Here is a 19,154-nt window from a genome sequence, read left to right as displayed (position 1 = left end):
TTGTGGAGGCTAAGGTGAAGATTTGTATGGGTTTTCAGAAAAGAAGAGTGAATGTTGGGGTGAAGAGGATGGTGAGAGTAAGTGAGCTTGAGAAGGAGACCTGTGTGAGGAAGTACCAGGAGAGACTGAGTTCAGAATGGAAAAAGGTGAGAACAATGGAAGCAAGGGGAGTGGGGGAGGAATGGGATGTATTTAGGGAATCAGTGATGGATTGCGCAAAAGATGCTTGTGGCATGAGAAGAGTGGGAGGTGGGTTGATTAGAAAGGGTAGTGAGTGGTGGGATGAAGAAGTAAGAGTATTAGTGAAAGAGAAGAGAGAGGCATTTGGACGATTTTTGCAGGGAAAAAATGCAATTGAGTGGGAGATGTATAAAAGAGACAGGAGGTCAAGAGAAAGGTGCAAGAGGTGAAAAAAAGGGCAAATGAGAGTTGGGGTGAGAGAGTATCATTAAATTTTAGGGAGAATAAAAAGATGTTCTGGAAGGAGGTAAATAAAGTGCGTAAGACAAGGGAGCAAATGGGAACTTCAGTGAAGGGCGCAAATGGGGAGGTGATAACAAGTAGTGGTGATGTGAGAAGGAGATGGAGTGAGTATTTTGAAGGTTTGTTGAATGTGTTTGATGATAGAGTGGCAGATATAGGGTGTTTTGGTCGAGGTGGTGTGCAAAGTGAGAGGGTTAGGGAAAATGATTTGGTAAACAGAGAAGAGGTAGTGAAAGCTTTGCGGAAGATGAAAGCCGGCAAGGCAGCAGGTTTGGATGGTATTGCAGTGGAATTTATTAAAAAAGGGGGTGACTGTATTGTTGACTGGTTGGTAAGGTTATTTAATGTATGTATGACTCATGGTAAGGTGCCTGAGGATTGGCGGAATGCGTGCATAGTGCCATTGTACAAAGGCAAAGGGGATAAGAGTGAATGCTCAAATTACAGAGGTATAAGTTTGTTGAGTATTCCTGGTAAATTATATGGGAGGATATTGATTGAGAGGGTGAAGGCATGTACAGAGCATCAGATTGGGGAAGAGCAGTGTGGTTTCAGAAGTGGTAGAGGATGTGTGGATCAGGTGTTTGCTTTGAAGAATGTATGTGAGAAATACTTAGAAAAGCAAATGGATTTGTATGTAGCATTTATGGATCTGGAGAAGGCATATGATAGAGTTGATAGAGATGCTCTGTGGAAGGTATTAAGAATATATGGTGTGGGAGGCAAGTTGTTAGAAGGAGTGAAAAGTTTTTATCGAGGATGTAAGGCATGTGTACGTGTAGGAGGAGAGGAAAGTGATTGGTTCTCAGTGAATGTAGGTTTGCGGCAGGGGTGTGTGATGTCTCCATGGTTGTTTAATTTGTTTATGGATGGGGTTGTTAGGGAGGTAAATGCAAGAGTTTTGGAAAGAGGGGCAAGTATGAAGTCTGTTTGTGATGAGAGAGCTTGGGAAGTGAGTCAGTTGTTGTTCGCTGATGATACAGCGCTGGTGGCTGATTCATGTGAGAAACTGCAGAAGCTGGTGACTGAGTTTGGTAAAGTGTGTGGAAGAAGAAAGTTAAGAGTAAATGTGAATAAGAGCAAGGTTATTAGGTACAGTAGGGTTGAGGGTCAAGTCAATTGGGAGGTGAGTTTGAATGGAGAAAAACTGGAGGAAGTGAAGTGTTTTAGATATCTGGGAGTGGATCTGGCAGCGGATGGAACCATGGAAGCGGAAGTGGATCATAGGGTGGGGGAGGGGGCGAAAATTCTGGGGGCCTTGAAGAATGTGTGGAAGTCGAGAACATTATCTCGGAAAGCAAAAATGGGTATGTTTGAAGGAATAGTGGTTCCAACAATGTTGTATGGTTGCGAGGTGTGGGCTATGGATAGAGTTCTGTGCAGGAGGATGGATGTGCTGGAAATGAGATGTTTGAGGACAATGTGTGGTGTGAGGTGGTTTGATCGAGTGAGTAACGTAAGGGTAAGAGAGATGTGTGGAAATAAAAAGAGTGTGGTTGAGAGAGCAGAAGAGGGTGTTTTGAAGTGGTTTGGGCACATGGAGAGGATGAGTGAGGAAAGATTGACCAAGAGGATATATGTGTCGGAGGTGGAGGGAGCAAGGAGAAGAGGGAGACCAAATTGGAGGTGGAAAGATGGAGTGAAAAAGATTTTGTGTGATCGGGGCCTGAACATGCAGGAGGGTGAAAGGAGGGCAAGGAATAGAGTGAATTGGAGCGATGTGGTATACCGGGGTTGACGTGCTGTCAGTGGATTGAATCAAGGCATGTGAAGCGTCTGGGGTAAACCATGGAAAGCTGTGGAGGTATGTATATTTGCGTGTGTGGACGTATGTATATACATGTGTATGGGGGTGGGTTGGGCCATTTCTTTTGTCTGTTTCCTTGCGCTACCTCGCAAACGTGGGAGACAGCGACAAAGTATAAAAAAAAAAAAAAAGAAAAAAAAATATACGTTGAGATGTATAGGTATGTATATTTGCGTGTGTGGACGTGTATGTATATACATGTGTATGTGGGTGGGTTAGGCCATTCTTTCGTCTGTTTCCTTGCACTACCTCACTAATGTGGGAGACAGCAATAAAGCACAATTAATAAATAAAATAATAATATAATGAAAAAAATATATATATATATAATAAAGAAGAAAGTTAAGAGTAAATGTGAATAAGAGCAAGGTTATTAGGTACAGTAGGGTTGAGGGTCAAGTCAATTGGGAGGTGAGTTTGAATGGAGTAAAACTGGAGGAAGTGAAGTGTTTTAGATATCTGGGAGTGGATCTGGCAGCGGATGGAACCATGGAAGCGGAAGTGGATCATAGGGTGGGGGAGGGGGCGAAAATTCTGGGGGCCTTGAAGAATGTGTGGAAGTCGAGAACATTATCTCGGAAAGCAAAAATGGGTATGTTTGAAGAAATAGTGGTTCCAACAATGTTGTATGGTTGCGAGGCGTGGGCTATGGATAGAGTTGTGCGCAGGAGGATAGATGTGCTGGAAATGAGATGTTTGAGGACAATGTGTGGTGTGAGGTGGTTTGATCGAGTGAGTAACGTAAGGGTAAGAGAGATGTGTGGAAATAAAAAGAGCGTGGTTGAGAGAGCAAAAGAGGGTGTTTTGAAGTGGTTTGGGCACATGGAGAGAATGAGTGAGGAAAGATTGACCAAGAGGATATATGTGTCGGAGGTGGAGGGAACGAGGAGAAGAGGGAGACCAAATTGGAGGTGGAAAGATGGAGTGAAAAAGATTTTGTGTGATCGGGGCCTGAACATGCAGGAGGGTGAAAGGAGGGCAAGGAATAGAGTGAATTGGAGTGATGTGGTATACCGGGGTTGACGTGCTGTCAGTGGATTGAATCAAGGCATGTGAAGCGTCTGGGGTAAACCATGGAAAGCTGTGTAGGTATGTATATTTGCGTGTGTGGACGTATGTATATACATGTGTATAGGGGGGGTTGGGCCATTTCTTTCGTCTGTTTCCTTGCGCTACCTCGCAAACGCGGGAGACAGCGACAAAGTATAATAAAAAAAAAATAAAAAAAATATATAATAAATATTCTCCCCTATCCCTACGGATAGGGGAGAAAGAATACTTCCCACGTATTCCCTGCGTGCCGTAGAAGGCGACTAAAAGGGGAGGGAGCAGGTGGCTGGAAATCCTCCCCTCTCTCTCTCTCTCTTTTTTTTTTTTTTTTTTAATTTTCCAAAAGAAGGAACAGAGAAGGGGGCCAGGTGAAGATATTCACTCAAAGGCCCAGTCCTGTGACCTTAACGCTACCGCGCTAACACGGGAAATGGCGAATAGTATGAAAATATACACACATGTACATATTCATATTTGCTTGCCTTCATCTGTTCTTGGCACCATCATGCCCCACAGGAAACAGCATTGCTTCTTCCCACCCCCTACTTCAACGAGGTAGTGCCAGGAAAAACAGTCAAAAAAAGGCCACATTCATTCACATTAGGGGAGTCAGTGAGGGATGAGAGATTTTTTTTGGAAACCATGCTCACATATGGAAGAGAAATTTTTGATGTATGTTGAAAGGTGAGCGGATAAGAAAGGTTAGTGAGAGGTGGGGAGACAAATGGAAGTTGCTTTTAAAAGACAGTGCAGTTTGTAACTCTCTAATCCTTTACTCTGTGGTCTGGCAACTTCCATGGTCAAGCACATTTTGAATCTGCTGCCATTAGTTTGTGGATCTGCCACCAGGTTGGTGCTGTTAGCAGTGCTAAGGCGCCAAAATCTTTTTACACTGCAACTGAACTAATTAATAGTCTTGTTAATTTCTTATATTCTGTTTTTTGTTGAAAATGAAAGCCAAAAAAGTTTAAAGTTTTGAAAACATTTGAAAGCTGCCAGGAATACAGAATTAGATAGTCCACTTGTAAAGTGGTTTAAGCTTTGACGTAATGAACGTGTAAGCATTTCTGGGGAGATGCTTATTGAGGAGGCCAAAGTTTTTCATAGAGAACTAAAGCTAGACTATGGCTGTGAATATTCACAAGGATGATTACACAAATTTAAGTGGAGACAAGGAATTTCAGCATATAGTGTGAACAGAGAAAAGTATAGTGTTGGCATGGAAGTTTGTAGTTCAGTATTAAAAGTAGTATTAAAAGAATCGATAAAAACTCCAATTCTTTATCAAACAGCCAACAGCAATACATACATGGTGAGAGAGATAGAGTACAAGCCGGCTGCCTGGCTGGGGCTGACGCAGTGTGGGCTGGCTGCCTTGATGATAACAATAAAACAACAATAATAACATGAGTCGACCAAAGCTAACTACCATCCTGTGGTCATTTGTAACATTAGCTACTTATCACAAAGCTGCAACATAGTTTATGGATGAATTTGCACAGTTAGTGGCAGCGGAAAACTTCACCCCAGAAAAAGTGTATAATGCTAACAAATCTGCCGTGCATTGGTGTTTTTGCCACAAAAAACCCTTGCTAAGATATTGAGGAGTCTCCATCAGGGGATACTTCTGATGCAAACTTATGTTTGAAAGATTTAATGGTTGTATTATTTTCTATCATAAGCTTTGTTTTACTTTTGATAATACAGCAATATGTATGTAGAATGAGGTGGCAAGACGAGGGGTCAGGAATATGTTTACATAGGGTGTTCCCTAAGGGGTTGATATCTATTTTCTGGCCTATGTATGCCACATACCAAGTTCTTGAGGTTGCTATATAATCCTGTTTTGTGGGCTATATATGCCACAAACCTTGAGACTTCTATTAAGTTCTCGAGGTTGCTACATTACTCTGTTTTGCAGCAACTTTTTTCTGTCTTTAACTTTGTTTCAGATCACATCACTTACCTTTGGTATAATGAAATTGGCATTATCATCTTACTGACAATTCGGACTATGTCCACACGATTATATAATTGTGATCTGACACCTCCCTTATGATGTATAATTTCTGAAAACCTCTTAAAGATGTATATAGAGATGAGTATGGTTGTTATGTGCAATTACTTTTTTTTTACTTTCAGTTTCTCCCACACATACAAGCAGCCAGTGACAGAATATGAAGCTATTAGGGAGAAGGCTGCTGCTCAGAAAAGAGACATAGAGAGAGCATTAACCAAATTTGCTGCCAAAACCAGTGATACACAAAACCTTTTTTTCACCGACGACAAGGAATTTATGCGTGAGTACTGTGATACATTCTGCTTTTTGTTTCTAAAAACAAAACATTGGACTAGGTCAGAAAACTAGCTGCTTTTTCTTCGAGTAAAGGTGTGCTTTGCCTAATGGATAATGTACTTGCTGTGATTACAAGCAGTGGGAAATGCTGCCTAGGAGTCCAAGGAAGGGGAGTTTTTCCAAGCCTGATATGCCTGATCCCTTGCCTTAATGGACTCAGAACAGGAACAGTTGAACCATGGGTTGGAAGAAGAGGTTTTCTGTGAGAAATAAGGGATAAATGCTTCCATTTTCCCAATGATAACCTCAGTTATGCATTTGGTGCAGACAGAAGCATCAACACATATGAGGCAGTAATTTACGTAAATTATAAGGAAAGTCAGAAGAGAATTTTGTGAATTATTCCAGTCAGCTTTATTGAAGTGCCAATATTTACATTTAGAAGGGGCTACAAGGGGACGGGGGGGGGGGTTTAGAAAAGAAGCATTTATGAGAGTATGATCAGATGAACCAATTGGCAGCAAGATTGTTTAGTTACAGCAGGTGGATTAGAGGTGAAAAACAGATCCAGAATGTAAGGAGAGTGGCCACAGCAGTCAGGAATATTAGTAGGGTGGGAAATAATTTTTTTTGTAGATCATTGAGAATGGAGAATGTGAGGGCTTTGATCCCCACCCATCTGTATGGGATGAATTCGACCACTCCCTACAGTGAATGTTGAAATCTCCTAAGAAAAGGATCTCAGCTTGCAGATGTGAAGGTGCTACAGTCTCATGGTAGGAATTTAGATAGTCGAAGAAAGATGTAAAATTTGTAGAATTAGGAGGACAATAGGGAAAACAGAGGAAAAGTGTGTTAGTTGGGAGACAGACCTTGAACCACATAACATCAGAGTTTGGGAACTCAAAGTCCCTTAGGCAGGCAACAGGTGTGATGATTTTGGAATAAGCACAGTTGCCACCATTGAACCAGAATTGTGAGTGATTATAGTTAGATATGAAAAGGGGGCTAGTGAGAACATCATTAGCTAGTGTGTCTCAAAGAGAAGTATGATTTTAGGACAGGTTCTAGATAGATAGTGTTCAACAGAAGATATGTTGCTAGAGAGTCCACGAATGTTGGTAACAAAAAAGGAAGGTCTTTTAGAAGGGAAAAGTTCATGGGAGGGGCCATTGCTACTACTGTCTGAGCCCTCACTCTCATTGGCAGTAGAGTTAGGCAGAAATCTGGAGAGTCCTAGTACCCCATGATGCTGGGATAATAAGTGCTATTTTCTAATTGATTTTGTCTGAAAAGTATAGAAAATGACTATTATTCTCTTGAAACATTCCTTATGTGATCAGGACAGTGATATTTTGAAATTTACCTAATTTTCTAAACATTCCAGATAGATTCACTGTTGAGTAGCTGATATAAAACTTTGTAGAAGTTTTCAGATATATAAATATATATCAGTTGTTGTTCGCTGATGATACAGCGCTGGTGGCTGATTCATGTGAGAAACTGCAGAAGCTGGTGACTGAGTTTGGTAAAGTGTGTGAAAGAAGAAAGTTAAGAGTAAATGTGAATAAGAGCAAGGTTATTAGGTACAGTAGGGTTGAGGGTCAAGTCAATTGGGAGGTAAGTTTGAATGGAGAAAAACTGGAGGAAGTAAAGTGTTTCAGATATCTGGGAGTGGATCTGGCAGCGGATGGAACCATGGAAGCGGAAGTGAATCATAGGGTGGGGTAGGGGGCGAAAATCCTGGGAGCCTTGAAGAATGTGTGGAAGTCGAGAACATTATCTTGGAAAGCAAAAATGGGTATGTTTGAAGGAATAGTGGTTCCAACAATGTTGTATGGTTGTGAGGCGTGGGCTATGGATAGAGTTGTGCGCAGGAGGGTGGATGTGCTGGAAATGAGATGTTTGAGGACAAGGTGTGGTGTGAGGTGGTTTGATCGAGTAAGTAATGTAAGGGTAAGAGAGATGTGTGGAAATAAAAAGAGCATGGTTGAGAGAGCAGAAGAGGGTGTTTTGAAATGGTTTAGGCACATGGAGAGAATGAGTGAGGAAAGATTGACCAAGAGAATATATATGTGTCGGAGATGGAGGGAACGAGGAGAAGTGGGAGACCAAATTGGAGGTGGAAAGATGGAGTGAAAAAGATTTTGAGTGATCAGGGCCTGAACATGCAGGAGGGTGAAAGGCGGGCAGGGAAAAGAGTGAATTGGATCGATGTGGTATACCGGGGTTGACGTGCTGTCAGTGGATTGAATCAGTGCATGTGAAGCGTCTGGGGTAAACCATGGAAAGTTGTGTGGGGCCTGGATGTGGAAAGGGAGCTGTGGTTTCGGACATTATTGCATGACAGCTAGAGACTGAGTGTGGACGAATGGGGCCTTTGTTGTCTTTTCCTAGCGCTACCTCGCACACATGAGGGGGTTGGTATTCCATGTGTGGCGAGGTGGCAATGGAAATGAATAAAGGCAGACTGTGAATTGTGTGCATGGGTATATATGTATGTGTCTGTGTGTATACATATGTGTACATTGAGATGTATAGGTATGTATATTTGCGTGTGTGGACGTGTATGTATATACGTGTGTATGGGGGTGGGTTGGGCCATTTCTTTCGTCTGTTTCCTTGCGCTACCTCGCAAACGCGGGAGACAGCGACAAAGCAAAATAAAATAATAAATAATAAAAAATATTTTAACTTTCTAAAAGGGGAAACAGAAGAGGGGTCATGCGGAGAGTGCTCATCCTCCTCGAAGGCTCAGATTGGGGTGTCTAAATGTGTGTGGATGTAACCAAGATGAGAAAAAAGGAGAGATAGGTAGTATGTTTGAGGAAGGGAACCTGGATGTTTTGGCAATGAGTGAAACAAAGCTCAAGGGTAAAGAGGAAGAGTGGTTTGGGAATGTCTTGGGAGTAAAGTCAGGGGTTAGTGAGAGGACAAGAGCAAGGAGTGGAGGGAGTATATGATAGAGTGTAAGAAAGTAAACTCTAGATTGATATGGGTAAAACTGAAAGTAGATGGAGAGAGATGGGTGATTATTGGTGCATATGCACCTGGGCATGAGAAGAAAGATCATGAGAGGCAAGTGTTTTGGGAGCAGCTGAGTGAGTGTGTTAGTAGTTTTTATGCACGAGACCGGGTTATAGTGATGGGTGATTTGAATGCAAAGATGAGTAATGTGGCAGTTGAGGGAATAATTGGTGTACATGGGGTGTTCAGTGTTGTAAATGGAAATGGTGAAGAGGTTGTAGATTTATGTGCTGAAAAAGGACTGGTGATTGGGAATACCTATTTTAAAAAGAGAGATATACATAAGTATACGTATGTAAGTAGGAGAGATGGCCAGAGAGCATTATTGGATTACATGTTAATTGATAGGCGCGCAAAAGAGAGACTTTTGGATGTTAATGTGCTGAGAGGTGCAACTGGAGGGATGTCTGATCATTATCTTGTGGAGGCGAAGGTGAAGATTTGTAGGGGTTTTCAGAAAAGAAGAGAGAATGTTGGGGTGAAGAGAGTGGTGAGAGTAGGTGAGCTTGGGAAGGAGACTTGTGTGAGGAAGTACCAGGAGACACTGAGTACAGAATGGAAAAAGGTGAGAACAAAGGACATAAGGGGAGTGGGGGAGGAGTGGGATGTATTTAGGGAAGCAGTGATGGCTTGCGCAAAAGATGCTTGTGGCATGAGAAGTGTTGGAGGTGGGCAGATTAGAAAGGGTAGTGAGTGGTGGGATGAAGTAAGATTATTAGTGAAAGAGAAGAGAGATGCATTTGGACGATTTTTGCTGGGAAATAATGCAAATGAGTTGGAGATGTATAAAAGAAAGAGGCAGGAGGTCAAGAGAAAGGTGCAAGAGGTGAAAAAAAGGGCAAATGAGATTTAGGGTGAGAGAGTATCATTAAATTTTAGGGAGAATGAAAAGATGTTTTGGAAGTAGGTAATTAAAGTGCGTAAGACAAGGGAACAAATGGGAACTTCAGTGAAGGGGACTAATGGGGAAGTGATAACAAGTAGTGGTGATGTGAGAAGGAGATGGAGTGAGTATTTTGAAGGTTTGTTGAATGTGTTTGATGATAGATTGGCAGACATAGGGTGTTTTGGTCGAGGTGGTGTGCAAAGTGAATGGGTTAGGGAGAAGGATTTGGTAAACAGAGAAGAGGTAGTAAAAGCTTTGCAGAAGATGAAAGCCGGCAAGGCAGCCGGTTTGGATGGTATTGCAGTAGAATTTATCAAAAAAGGGGGTGACTGTATTGTTATTTAATGTATATATGACTCATGGTGAGGTGCCTGAGGATTAGTGGAATGCTTGCATAGTGTCATTGTACAAAGGCAAAGTGGATAAAAGTGAGTGCTCAAATTACAGAGGTATAAGTTTGTTGAGTATTCCTGGGAAATTATATGGGAGGGTATTGATTAAGAGGGTGAAGGCATGTACAGAGCATCAGATTGGGGAAGAGCAATGTTGTTTCAGAAGTGGTAGAGGATGTGTGGGTCAGGTGTTTGCTTTGAAGAATGTATGTGAGAAATACTTAGAGAAGCAAATGGATTTGTAAGTAGCATTTATGGATCTGGAGAAGGCATATGATAGAGCTGATAGAGATGCTGTGTGGAAGGTATTAAGATTATATGGTATGGGAGGGAAGTTGTTAGAAGCAGTGGAAAGTTTTTATCGAAGATGTAAGGCATGTGTACGTGTAGGAAGAGAGGAAAGTGATTGTTTCTCAGTGAATGTAGGTTTGCGGCAGGGGTGTGTGGGGTCTCCATGGTTGTTTAATTTGTTTATGGATGGGGTTGTTAGGGAGGTGAATGCAAGAGTTTTGGAAAGAGGGGCAAGTATGCAGTCTGTTGGGGATGAGAGAGCTTGGGAAGTGAGTCAGTTGTTATTCGCTGATGATACAGCGCTGGTGGCTGATTCGTGTGAGAAACTGTAGAACCTGGTGACTGAGTTTGGTAAAGTGTGTGAAAGAAGAAAGGTGAGAGTAAATGTGAATAAGAGCAAGGTTATTAGGTACAGTAGGGTTGAGGGACAAGTCAACTGGGAGGTAAGTTTGAATGGAGAAAAACTGGAGGAAGTGAAGTGTTTTAGATATCTGGAAGTGGATTTGACAGTGGATGGAACCATGGAAGCGGAAGTGAATCATAGGGTGGGGGAGGGGGCGAAAGTTCTGGGAGCGTTGAAGAATGTGTGGAAGTCGAGAACATTATCTCGGAAAGCAAAAATGGGTATGTTTGAAGGAATAGTGGTTCCAACAATGTTATATGGTTGTGAGGCGTGGGCTATAGATAGAGTTGTGCGGAGGAAGGGGGATGTGCTGGAAATAAGATGTTTGAGGACAATATGTGGTGTGAGGTGGTTTGATCAAGTAAGTAATAATAGGGTAAGAGAGATTTATTTTATTCATTTATTTTGCTTTGTCGCTGTCTCCTGTGTTAGCGAGGTAGCGCAAGGAAACAGACGAAAGAATGGCCCAACCCACCCACATACACATGTGTATGCATACATGTCCACATACGCAAATATACATACCTATACATCTCAATGTACACATATATATACACACACAGACATATATACACATGTACATAATTCATACTGTCTGCCTTTATTTATTCCCATCGCCACCTCGTCACACATGGAATAACAACCCCCTCCCCCCTCATGTGTGCAAGGTAGCGCTAGGAAACGACAACAAAGGCCCCATTCGTTCACACTCAATCTCTAGCTGTCATGTAATAATGCACCGAAACCACAGCTCCCTTTCCACATCCAGGCCCCACAGAACTTTCCATGGTTTACCCCAGGCGCTTCACATGCCCTGGTTCAATCCATTGACTGCACGTCGACCCCGGTAAACCACATCGTTCCAATTCACTCTGTTCCTTGCACGCCTTTCACCCTCCTGCATGTTCAGGCCCCGATCACTCAAAATCTTTTTCACTCCATCTTTCCACCACCAATTTGGTCTCCCACTTCCTCGTTCCCTCCACCTCTGACACATACATCCTCTTGGTCAATCTTTCCAAACTAATTCTCTACATGTGACCAAACCATATCAAAACACCCTCTCTGCTCTCTCAACCACACTCTTTTTATTTCCACACATCTCTCTTACCTATTATTACTTACTTGATCAAACCACCTCACACCACATATTGTCCTCAGACATCTCATTTCCAGCACATCCACCCTCCTGCGCACAACTCTATCCATAGCCTACGCCTCGCAACCATACAACATTGTTGGAACCACTATTCCTTCAAACATACCCATTTTTGCTTTCCGAGATAATGTTCTCAACTTCCAAACATTATTCAAGGCTCTCAGAATTTTTGCCCCCTCCCCCACTCTATGACTCACTTCCGCTTCCATGGTTCCATCCGCTGCCAGATCCACTCCCAGATATCTAAAACACTTTACTTCCTCCAGTTTTTCTCCATTCAAACTTACCTCCCAGTTGACTTGACCCTCAACCCTACTGTACCTAATAACCTTGCTCTTATTCACATTTACTCCTAAGTATCTTATTTAACACATTACCAAACTCAGTCACCAGCTTCTGCAGTTTCTCACATGAATCAGCTACCAGCGCTGTATCATCAGCGAACAACAACTGACTCACTTCCCAAGCTCTCTCATCCACAAGAGACTGCATACTTGCCCCTCGTTCCAAAACTCTTGCATGGTAATAAAAAGAGTGTGGTTGAGAGAGCAGAAGAGGGTGTTTTGAAATTGTTTGGTCACATGGAGAGAATGAGTGAGGAAAGATTGACCAAGAGGATATATGTGTCAGAGGTGGGAGGAACGAGGAGAAGTGGGAGACCAAATTGGAGGTGGAAAGATGGAGTGAAAAAGGTTTTGAGTGATTGGGGCCTGAACATGCAGGAGGGTGAAAGGCGTGCAAGGAATAGAGTGAATTGGAATGATGTGGTATACCGGATTGACGTGCTGTCAATGGATTGAACCAGGGCATGTGAAGCGTCTGGGGTAAACCATGGAAAGTTCTGTGGGGCCTGGATGTGTAAAGGGAGCTGTGGTTTTGGTGCATTATTACATGACAGCTAGGGACTGAGTGTGAGCGAATTTGGCCCTTGTTGTCTTTTCCTAGCGCTACCTCGCGCACATGAGGGGGGTGGGGGTTGTTATTTCATGTGTGGCAGGGTGGCGATGGGAATGAATAAAGGGAGACAGTATGAATTATGTACATGTGTATATATGTATATGTCTGTGTGTGTATATATATGTATACGTTAAGATGTATAGGTATGTATATTTGCGTGTGTGGACGTGTATGTATATACATGTGTATGTGGGTGGGTTGGGCCATTCTTTCGTCTGTTTCCTTGCGCTACCTCGCTAACATGGGAGACAGCGACAAAGCAAAATAAATAAATGAATATAAATATACAGGCCTTAAGCCAACCGGTTTAGTTTTGACCTAGCTGTCTAAGTGGATACATATAAATATATTTTTTTGAGATGGCATCTAGAGGCTGCAGGCATCTAGCAGACACATTTTGCTATGTCTGCTGCCAATTTATCAAAACAAGAGCAAAAAAGTACTCCATGGCAGCATCATCTGAGATGTGTGAGGCCTACGAGGCATATTTTGGCATGCCTTTCTGAGATCAAGACAAATTCTGGCCACAGCAGACTGAATTCTTTGCGAGGATGAACACCGTCAAGTGGGAGTCACTGGTGGACCCCTGGAAGATGTTGATTCCACCGCTGCACATAAAATTAGGCCTTATGAAACAATTTGTCACAGCTCTAGATGAGGAGTCTGCAGCTTTCAAGTACCTTCAAGAGTTCTTCCCTAAGCTGTCTGAGGCAAAGGTCAAAGCTGGTGTCTTCATTGGACATCAGATGAAGATCCTGGAGTGCAAGAAATTCCCTAAGAAGCCCATTAGGAAGGAGAAAGCAGCTTGGTACAGCTTTGTCACAGTATTCGGGGCTTTTTGGGCAGTCACAAGGCTGAAAACTATGTGGAGCTGATTGAGACTGAGGTGAAGAACTGTGGCAAAATGGGCTGCGGGATGTCCCTCAAAGTCCATATCCCTGGTGCTCATCTTGATAAATTCAAGAACATGGGAGCATATTTGGAGGAGCAAGGCGAGCACTTCCACTAGGATATACTGAACTTTGAATGCCACTAGCAAGGAACATATAATGATAACATGATGGGAGATTATATTTGGGGTCTGAATCATGAAAGTGATTTACAGTACAATCATAAATCTCAAAAACTACTCACTTCTAAATCTTTTGTGACCACAATTGTTTGACATTAGTGTAAATACATGTAAATTTTGATTAATATGTTATTGTTTTTCTGACTTCATGTGAATTAAGATGTCCAAATTTGCCTATTGTCCAGTTGGAAACAGGTAAATTTCAAAATCACTAAAGCAAAGTTTGAAGGGAATGATAGCCTTTTTCTTTACTTTTTATGCATAAGCAATTATGAAATAACTCTTACTACACAAGAAAAAGAATAATGTTACACAGTGTAATATGTAGAAATTTTGTAGTATGTCAGCACAGCATGCTGAATAGTGTGGAAGTAATGCAAGTTTCAGAAGAGTTTTCACTCTGCCTGTTTTATCATTTATTTTACCTAAACCAGAAAATTAGTCACTGATTATTATTTTGTTTCATTTGATATTATACGTCTTTTCGTGCTATAATTGGTGTGATTCACTGATATGTTTTTCATTACAGCAAAATTCTGAAAGTTGTTAATTAACAGCTGCAAGAGACAGAGGCAGTGTTTACATGGTCAGACAGGTGCTAACAGCATGGCTTCCACTTGTGCTAGAAAGACCTGCCTTATCTTGATCAACTTTCAGTGCTGGAAGTCATTGTTCTTAAAATCATTCTCTACACAATCCAAAGACAGATTATTGTTGTTAAGTAATTCATGTTCATCTGCCTTGTCCTCTAAATCTTGAGAAAAAGCTGTTCAATTTCTTCTTCCAAGAACTCGCATGAGGTGCTGCCATTGGCATGGCTAGAGGTTGACTGGCTGTGGGGAGAAATCAACTTGGTAACCATCCAGGCTCAGCGGGTAACTTAAGATAGAGGCATGAAATGGCTCAGCTGGCAGCCTTAAGATAGAGGCATGAAATTTGGTAAATGGGTAAATTTACTAGACTTGTTTACATTCACATAAATTCAGACACCCCAGCCTGAGCCTTAAAGGAGGATGAGCCCCCCATGCTTAGCTTTTCCTTCTGATCCATCTTGTAGATATTGAAATGCGGGGTCTCTCTCTCTGCTTCCACCCCTCTTAGTCACCGTCTATGACACACAGAATATGGAGGTAGTATTCTTTCTCCCCTCTCCTCAGCAGATTGCATACCTGCTGCTTTGTCTGAGACCCTTGCATTCACCTCCATCATCACCCCATCCACAAACATTAAATATCCATGTTGACACCATACATCTCAGCTGCAGATCTAAGTCTAAATCTAGATCTAAATCTAAATCAGATCTGAATCACTCACCCTCCTCCTGTACATATGCCTTACTCCCTAGATAAATACTCCTCACTCCAAGGTAGCACCTCTCACAAAGCATCTCTGTCGTCGGTGTCCTACGCTTTCTCCAAATCTGCTTCTACCCCTCTTAGTCACCTTCTATAACACACAGAATATGGAGGTAGAATTCTTTCTCCCCTCTCCTCAGCAGATTGCATACCTGCTGCTCTGTCTGAGACCCTTGCATTCACCTCCATCCACAAACATCAAATATCCATGTTGACACCATACATCTCAGCTGCAGACCTACCTTCACCTCAAGTCACTCATCCTCCTCCCTACCAATTCGTACATATGCCTTACTCCCTAGATAGATACTCCTCACTCCAAGTAGCTTTCCTTCCACACCATATACTGGTAGCACCTCTCATAAAGCATCTCTGTCATTGGTGTCCTATGCTTTCTCCAAATCCATATATGCCACATACAAAACCTCTCTAAATATTTCTCACACATTCTTTGAAGCAAACACCTGATCCACACATCAATTACCACTCCTGAAACCACAATGTTCCTCCCTGGTATAATGCTCTGAGCATGCTTTCACCCTCTCAGTCTCTACGTTCCTGTACAATTTACCAGGTACACTCAGCAAACTTATACCTCCATACCTGGCTCATGCCTTTTTTCATTTGTTTGTTTACTGTGTTTATCATAGCTTTCATTACTATCCATGTTTTATATATTATTTTTTTTATTAGTAATTTGACATGCAGTTAATGTTTTTCATCTATTGAAGACTTAAAATAACTATTTGTTTTTTCCACATGTATGGTAGTTATGCCCAGCTAAACAGGAGTGAATCCTAGCTGTGTGAAAATTCATTTTTGATAGGAAAAGATTAATTGTGTAGCACAAATCAGCACTCGTGAATTCATTATAAGTGAAAAAGTTTATATTTCTTAAGCCATGTTTCATTAATGTTTTGCTTAAAAGCTTTTAGGTGTGACATTATATCTCTTTGCAGTAGTGAAACATTTTTCGGGAAGAGGGAATATTGGACACATTTTTTGAATGAAACATAAATATTTTGTAAAGGCCAAGAACTTTAATTTTGTCAAATCGGTTCAGTAATGCAGATCATGATATTACTGTATTTTGTAGATGGTGGTTAGAATGAAAAGGAAAATCTTGTGTCTTCCTTCAGTTGTGGGTGTCACGCCAAATCCTAAGTCCTATCTGGATGCACTAATGCCAAGAGACCAAGTATTTGAAGAGGAGGAGGAGGGAACAAGGACCAGAAAAAGAAGAACTGTACATGAAGAAGGGGATCCCAATCAGGTTAGAGGCTAATCACTTTGTTTATGTATTTTTGTTTCAATTTTCTAGAAAAAAATTATTCATTACCCTTTTTATATGAAAAATGGAACACTGTTTCTCTCTGAAGCATTGTCTCACGCTCAATTTTCCATTTATAATTTCCAGGCCTATCTTCACATGTCTTTTGAAAAATTTCTTTCCTAAAAGGCTAAATTATGTTCTTGTCCTAGGAATTACAAATTGGTTTTCATGATTAGCTTAGCAGATGGTGGGATGGTGATGTCATCACCAATTGACGGCTGCTGACTGAAGGGAACTTCTGAGACAAGCTATCACCACATCTGCTGTTTAGGTGATCTGTGAAGGGTGAGAGGCATAAGCATCACTGTGGATATAACTTGATAGGCTTGTGTAATTGGTTTAATCGGCATCATGGAAGGCATACCTATTTCTGGGCCACTTTTCTGGCAAATGACTAGTTTTGTTAAGAATTAAGAATTAGTGTGAGTATTGTGATTTTTCATTTGGATGGTCACAAACCTTTAAGTTGCATCATGAAATTTACAACCTCAAAACATGAAGAGGCTGCTAAAAAGTATGTAGACAACTTCGACCCTTCTCAAAAGCAAATTCTAGCATGGATAAGACTAGATTCTTCAGCAGTACTTGCCAAGAAACACATTATTTGTTGCAAGTGAACATTCAGTGTCCCATGTGAAGAAAACAAAGGAGAAAGTGACTGCTTTTATGTGCATGCATGGCTGGTACACTAAATATAAAATTGTTTGAGATAGGCAACAGTGCTTCTCTACCATTCCTAAAATGAGAAAAGGTAATACCTGTGAATTACGAAGGTAATAAAAGATCATAGAATACTAGACTGCTAAAGGATTGCAAGACGTTGAACAATTAAGTTGAACATTTTCGAACTCATATTTAGTGTTTACAAATGTTTCTGCAACACTTCTTATCTCCATCCTTACTTTGCCAGTTCAACTCTTGGATGAAGGAGTATTGCACAGCATGAGGTGCAGATACTGAAGGAATAAATGCCATTTATTAATGCTGATTAATCAACTGGGAGGCTCAGCACATTCCAAGAAAGAGTTCAACATAAGAACTGCATGTTTTTTCTACATATTCACCATTTTCCGCATTAGCAAGGTAGCGTTAAGAACAGAGGGCACACGGAATATGAAAGTAGACTGCATGTATTTTCTTAAATTAGGCGTAGAAGTTAATGCTGCTGTTAATTGATACCGAAAAATGCATGGTATAAGTGATGGTCACCTTCAGTATTCACTAACCATGAGAACAAGTTTGAAGGCTTCTGAATATCAAGTGAGAATATGGTATGCTGAAGATGTAAACAATGAGGTGATGAAGAACTCATAAGATGGCATTGTGAAGGGATGAATTGTGAAACTGGAGTATCTGTAATCTCCCAGATGACTGATAAAGATATTATCAACATTTTTATGAACCCAAGAATATGAACAGGACACTGAAAAACCTAAGATCATTAGGGTCCTGATACAGCAAGATGGGAAAAGCTTTGTGGGTTTTGGAACAAGGTAGTTTTATGAAGCCCATTACTTTCTCAATACTGACCATCCAAGTTTATCTTCAAGAACATTCCATGCACATTGTTATCAACTCTTGCATTGGATGAATTCAAGACTGAGCACTTACCTCAGGCCACAAGCATAATAAGGTTGTTTGTGGTCTTAGAATCATCCCTAAGATTTGAAGAAGGTTAAAAGATTTTTTGATCGGTGGATGTAACCAAAGATGTCCTCAATGATCCTAACAGTTGATAGGTCTAAAGCCCAACTAACCAACCACCTCTTGCCTTTGCTGTTACAGCAACCTCATAACAAATGGATCTACAAGGTTTGTTTACTTCCGTAAAGTAGGTTTCATGACAGAGTTGATATCCAGGAAGTGAAACTCCAGCCCCTTCAACTGGGCATAATGCTATTGAGCCAGGTCTTATCTTTATGACCTTCCATGCAGTGATGCACACTCCTCTAGGTTGGTGCAAGACTTCCCTCCTGCCTCTCAGGTTTTCTCAACCTCATGTGTGCCTAATATGGCACTCAGCACTTCTGTGTAATTGTTAACCTCTCCTATATTCTACATAACATTTCTATAGAATTTATGTAGGAAATTATTTTGCATGAGTACAGTATGTTAAAGTCAGTAAATATTGATAAATGATCTATGTTGGATATATCTACATGTTACAAATACAAAACGTTAATACCAATCTTGGGTACACAAAATATCCTGTTATATTTACAATAGTCACTCCACTTGGAGGGTTCATGTTTCTAAAATTTGTGTAATTCCAAAATCTAAACATCAGTGCATCCCATGGATTAGTGGTTTCAAAACTTAACCTGTACTTCTATTTGACATATTTTACAATGATACTGGCATAAAAGGGATGGGAGCAGGGGGCTAGAAATCCTCTTCTTGTATTTTAACTTTCTAAAAGGGGAAACAGAAGAAGGAGTCATGTGGGGAGTGCTCACCTCCTCAAAGGCTCAGATTAAGATGTCTAAATGTGTGTGGATGTAACCAAGATGAAAAAAAAGGAGAGATAGGTAGTATGTTTGAGGAAAAGAACCTGGATGTTTTGGCTCTGAGTGAAACAAAGCTTAAGGTTAAAGTGAAAGAGTGATTTCGGAATGTCTTGGGAGTAAAGTTGGGTTGGTGACA

General features: G+C 41.2%; 1 protein-coding gene across 1 annotated transcript in view; it reads left to right on the top strand.

Moving 5' to 3' along the window:
- Positions 1-19,154, top strand: part of Taf8 (TBP-associated factor 8) — a 113,015-nt gene that overhangs the window by 79,013 nt on the left and 14,848 nt on the right. Inside the window, exons 4-5 of the mRNA XM_071661480.1 lie at positions 5,483-5,640; positions 16,318-16,451. Coding sequence (XP_071517581.1) covers positions 5,483-5,640; positions 16,318-16,451 — 292 coding nt within the window. The remainder of the gene's footprint in view (positions 1-5,482; positions 5,641-16,317; positions 16,452-19,154) is intronic.

The sequence above is a fragment of the Panulirus ornatus genome, chromosome 73, assembly GCF_036320965.1.
Source record: "Panulirus ornatus isolate Po-2019 chromosome 73, ASM3632096v1, whole genome shotgun sequence".
NCBI lineage: Eukaryota > Metazoa > Arthropoda > Malacostraca > Decapoda > Palinuridae > Panulirus > Panulirus ornatus.
This window is presented reverse-complemented; position numbering and strand designations above follow the sequence as displayed.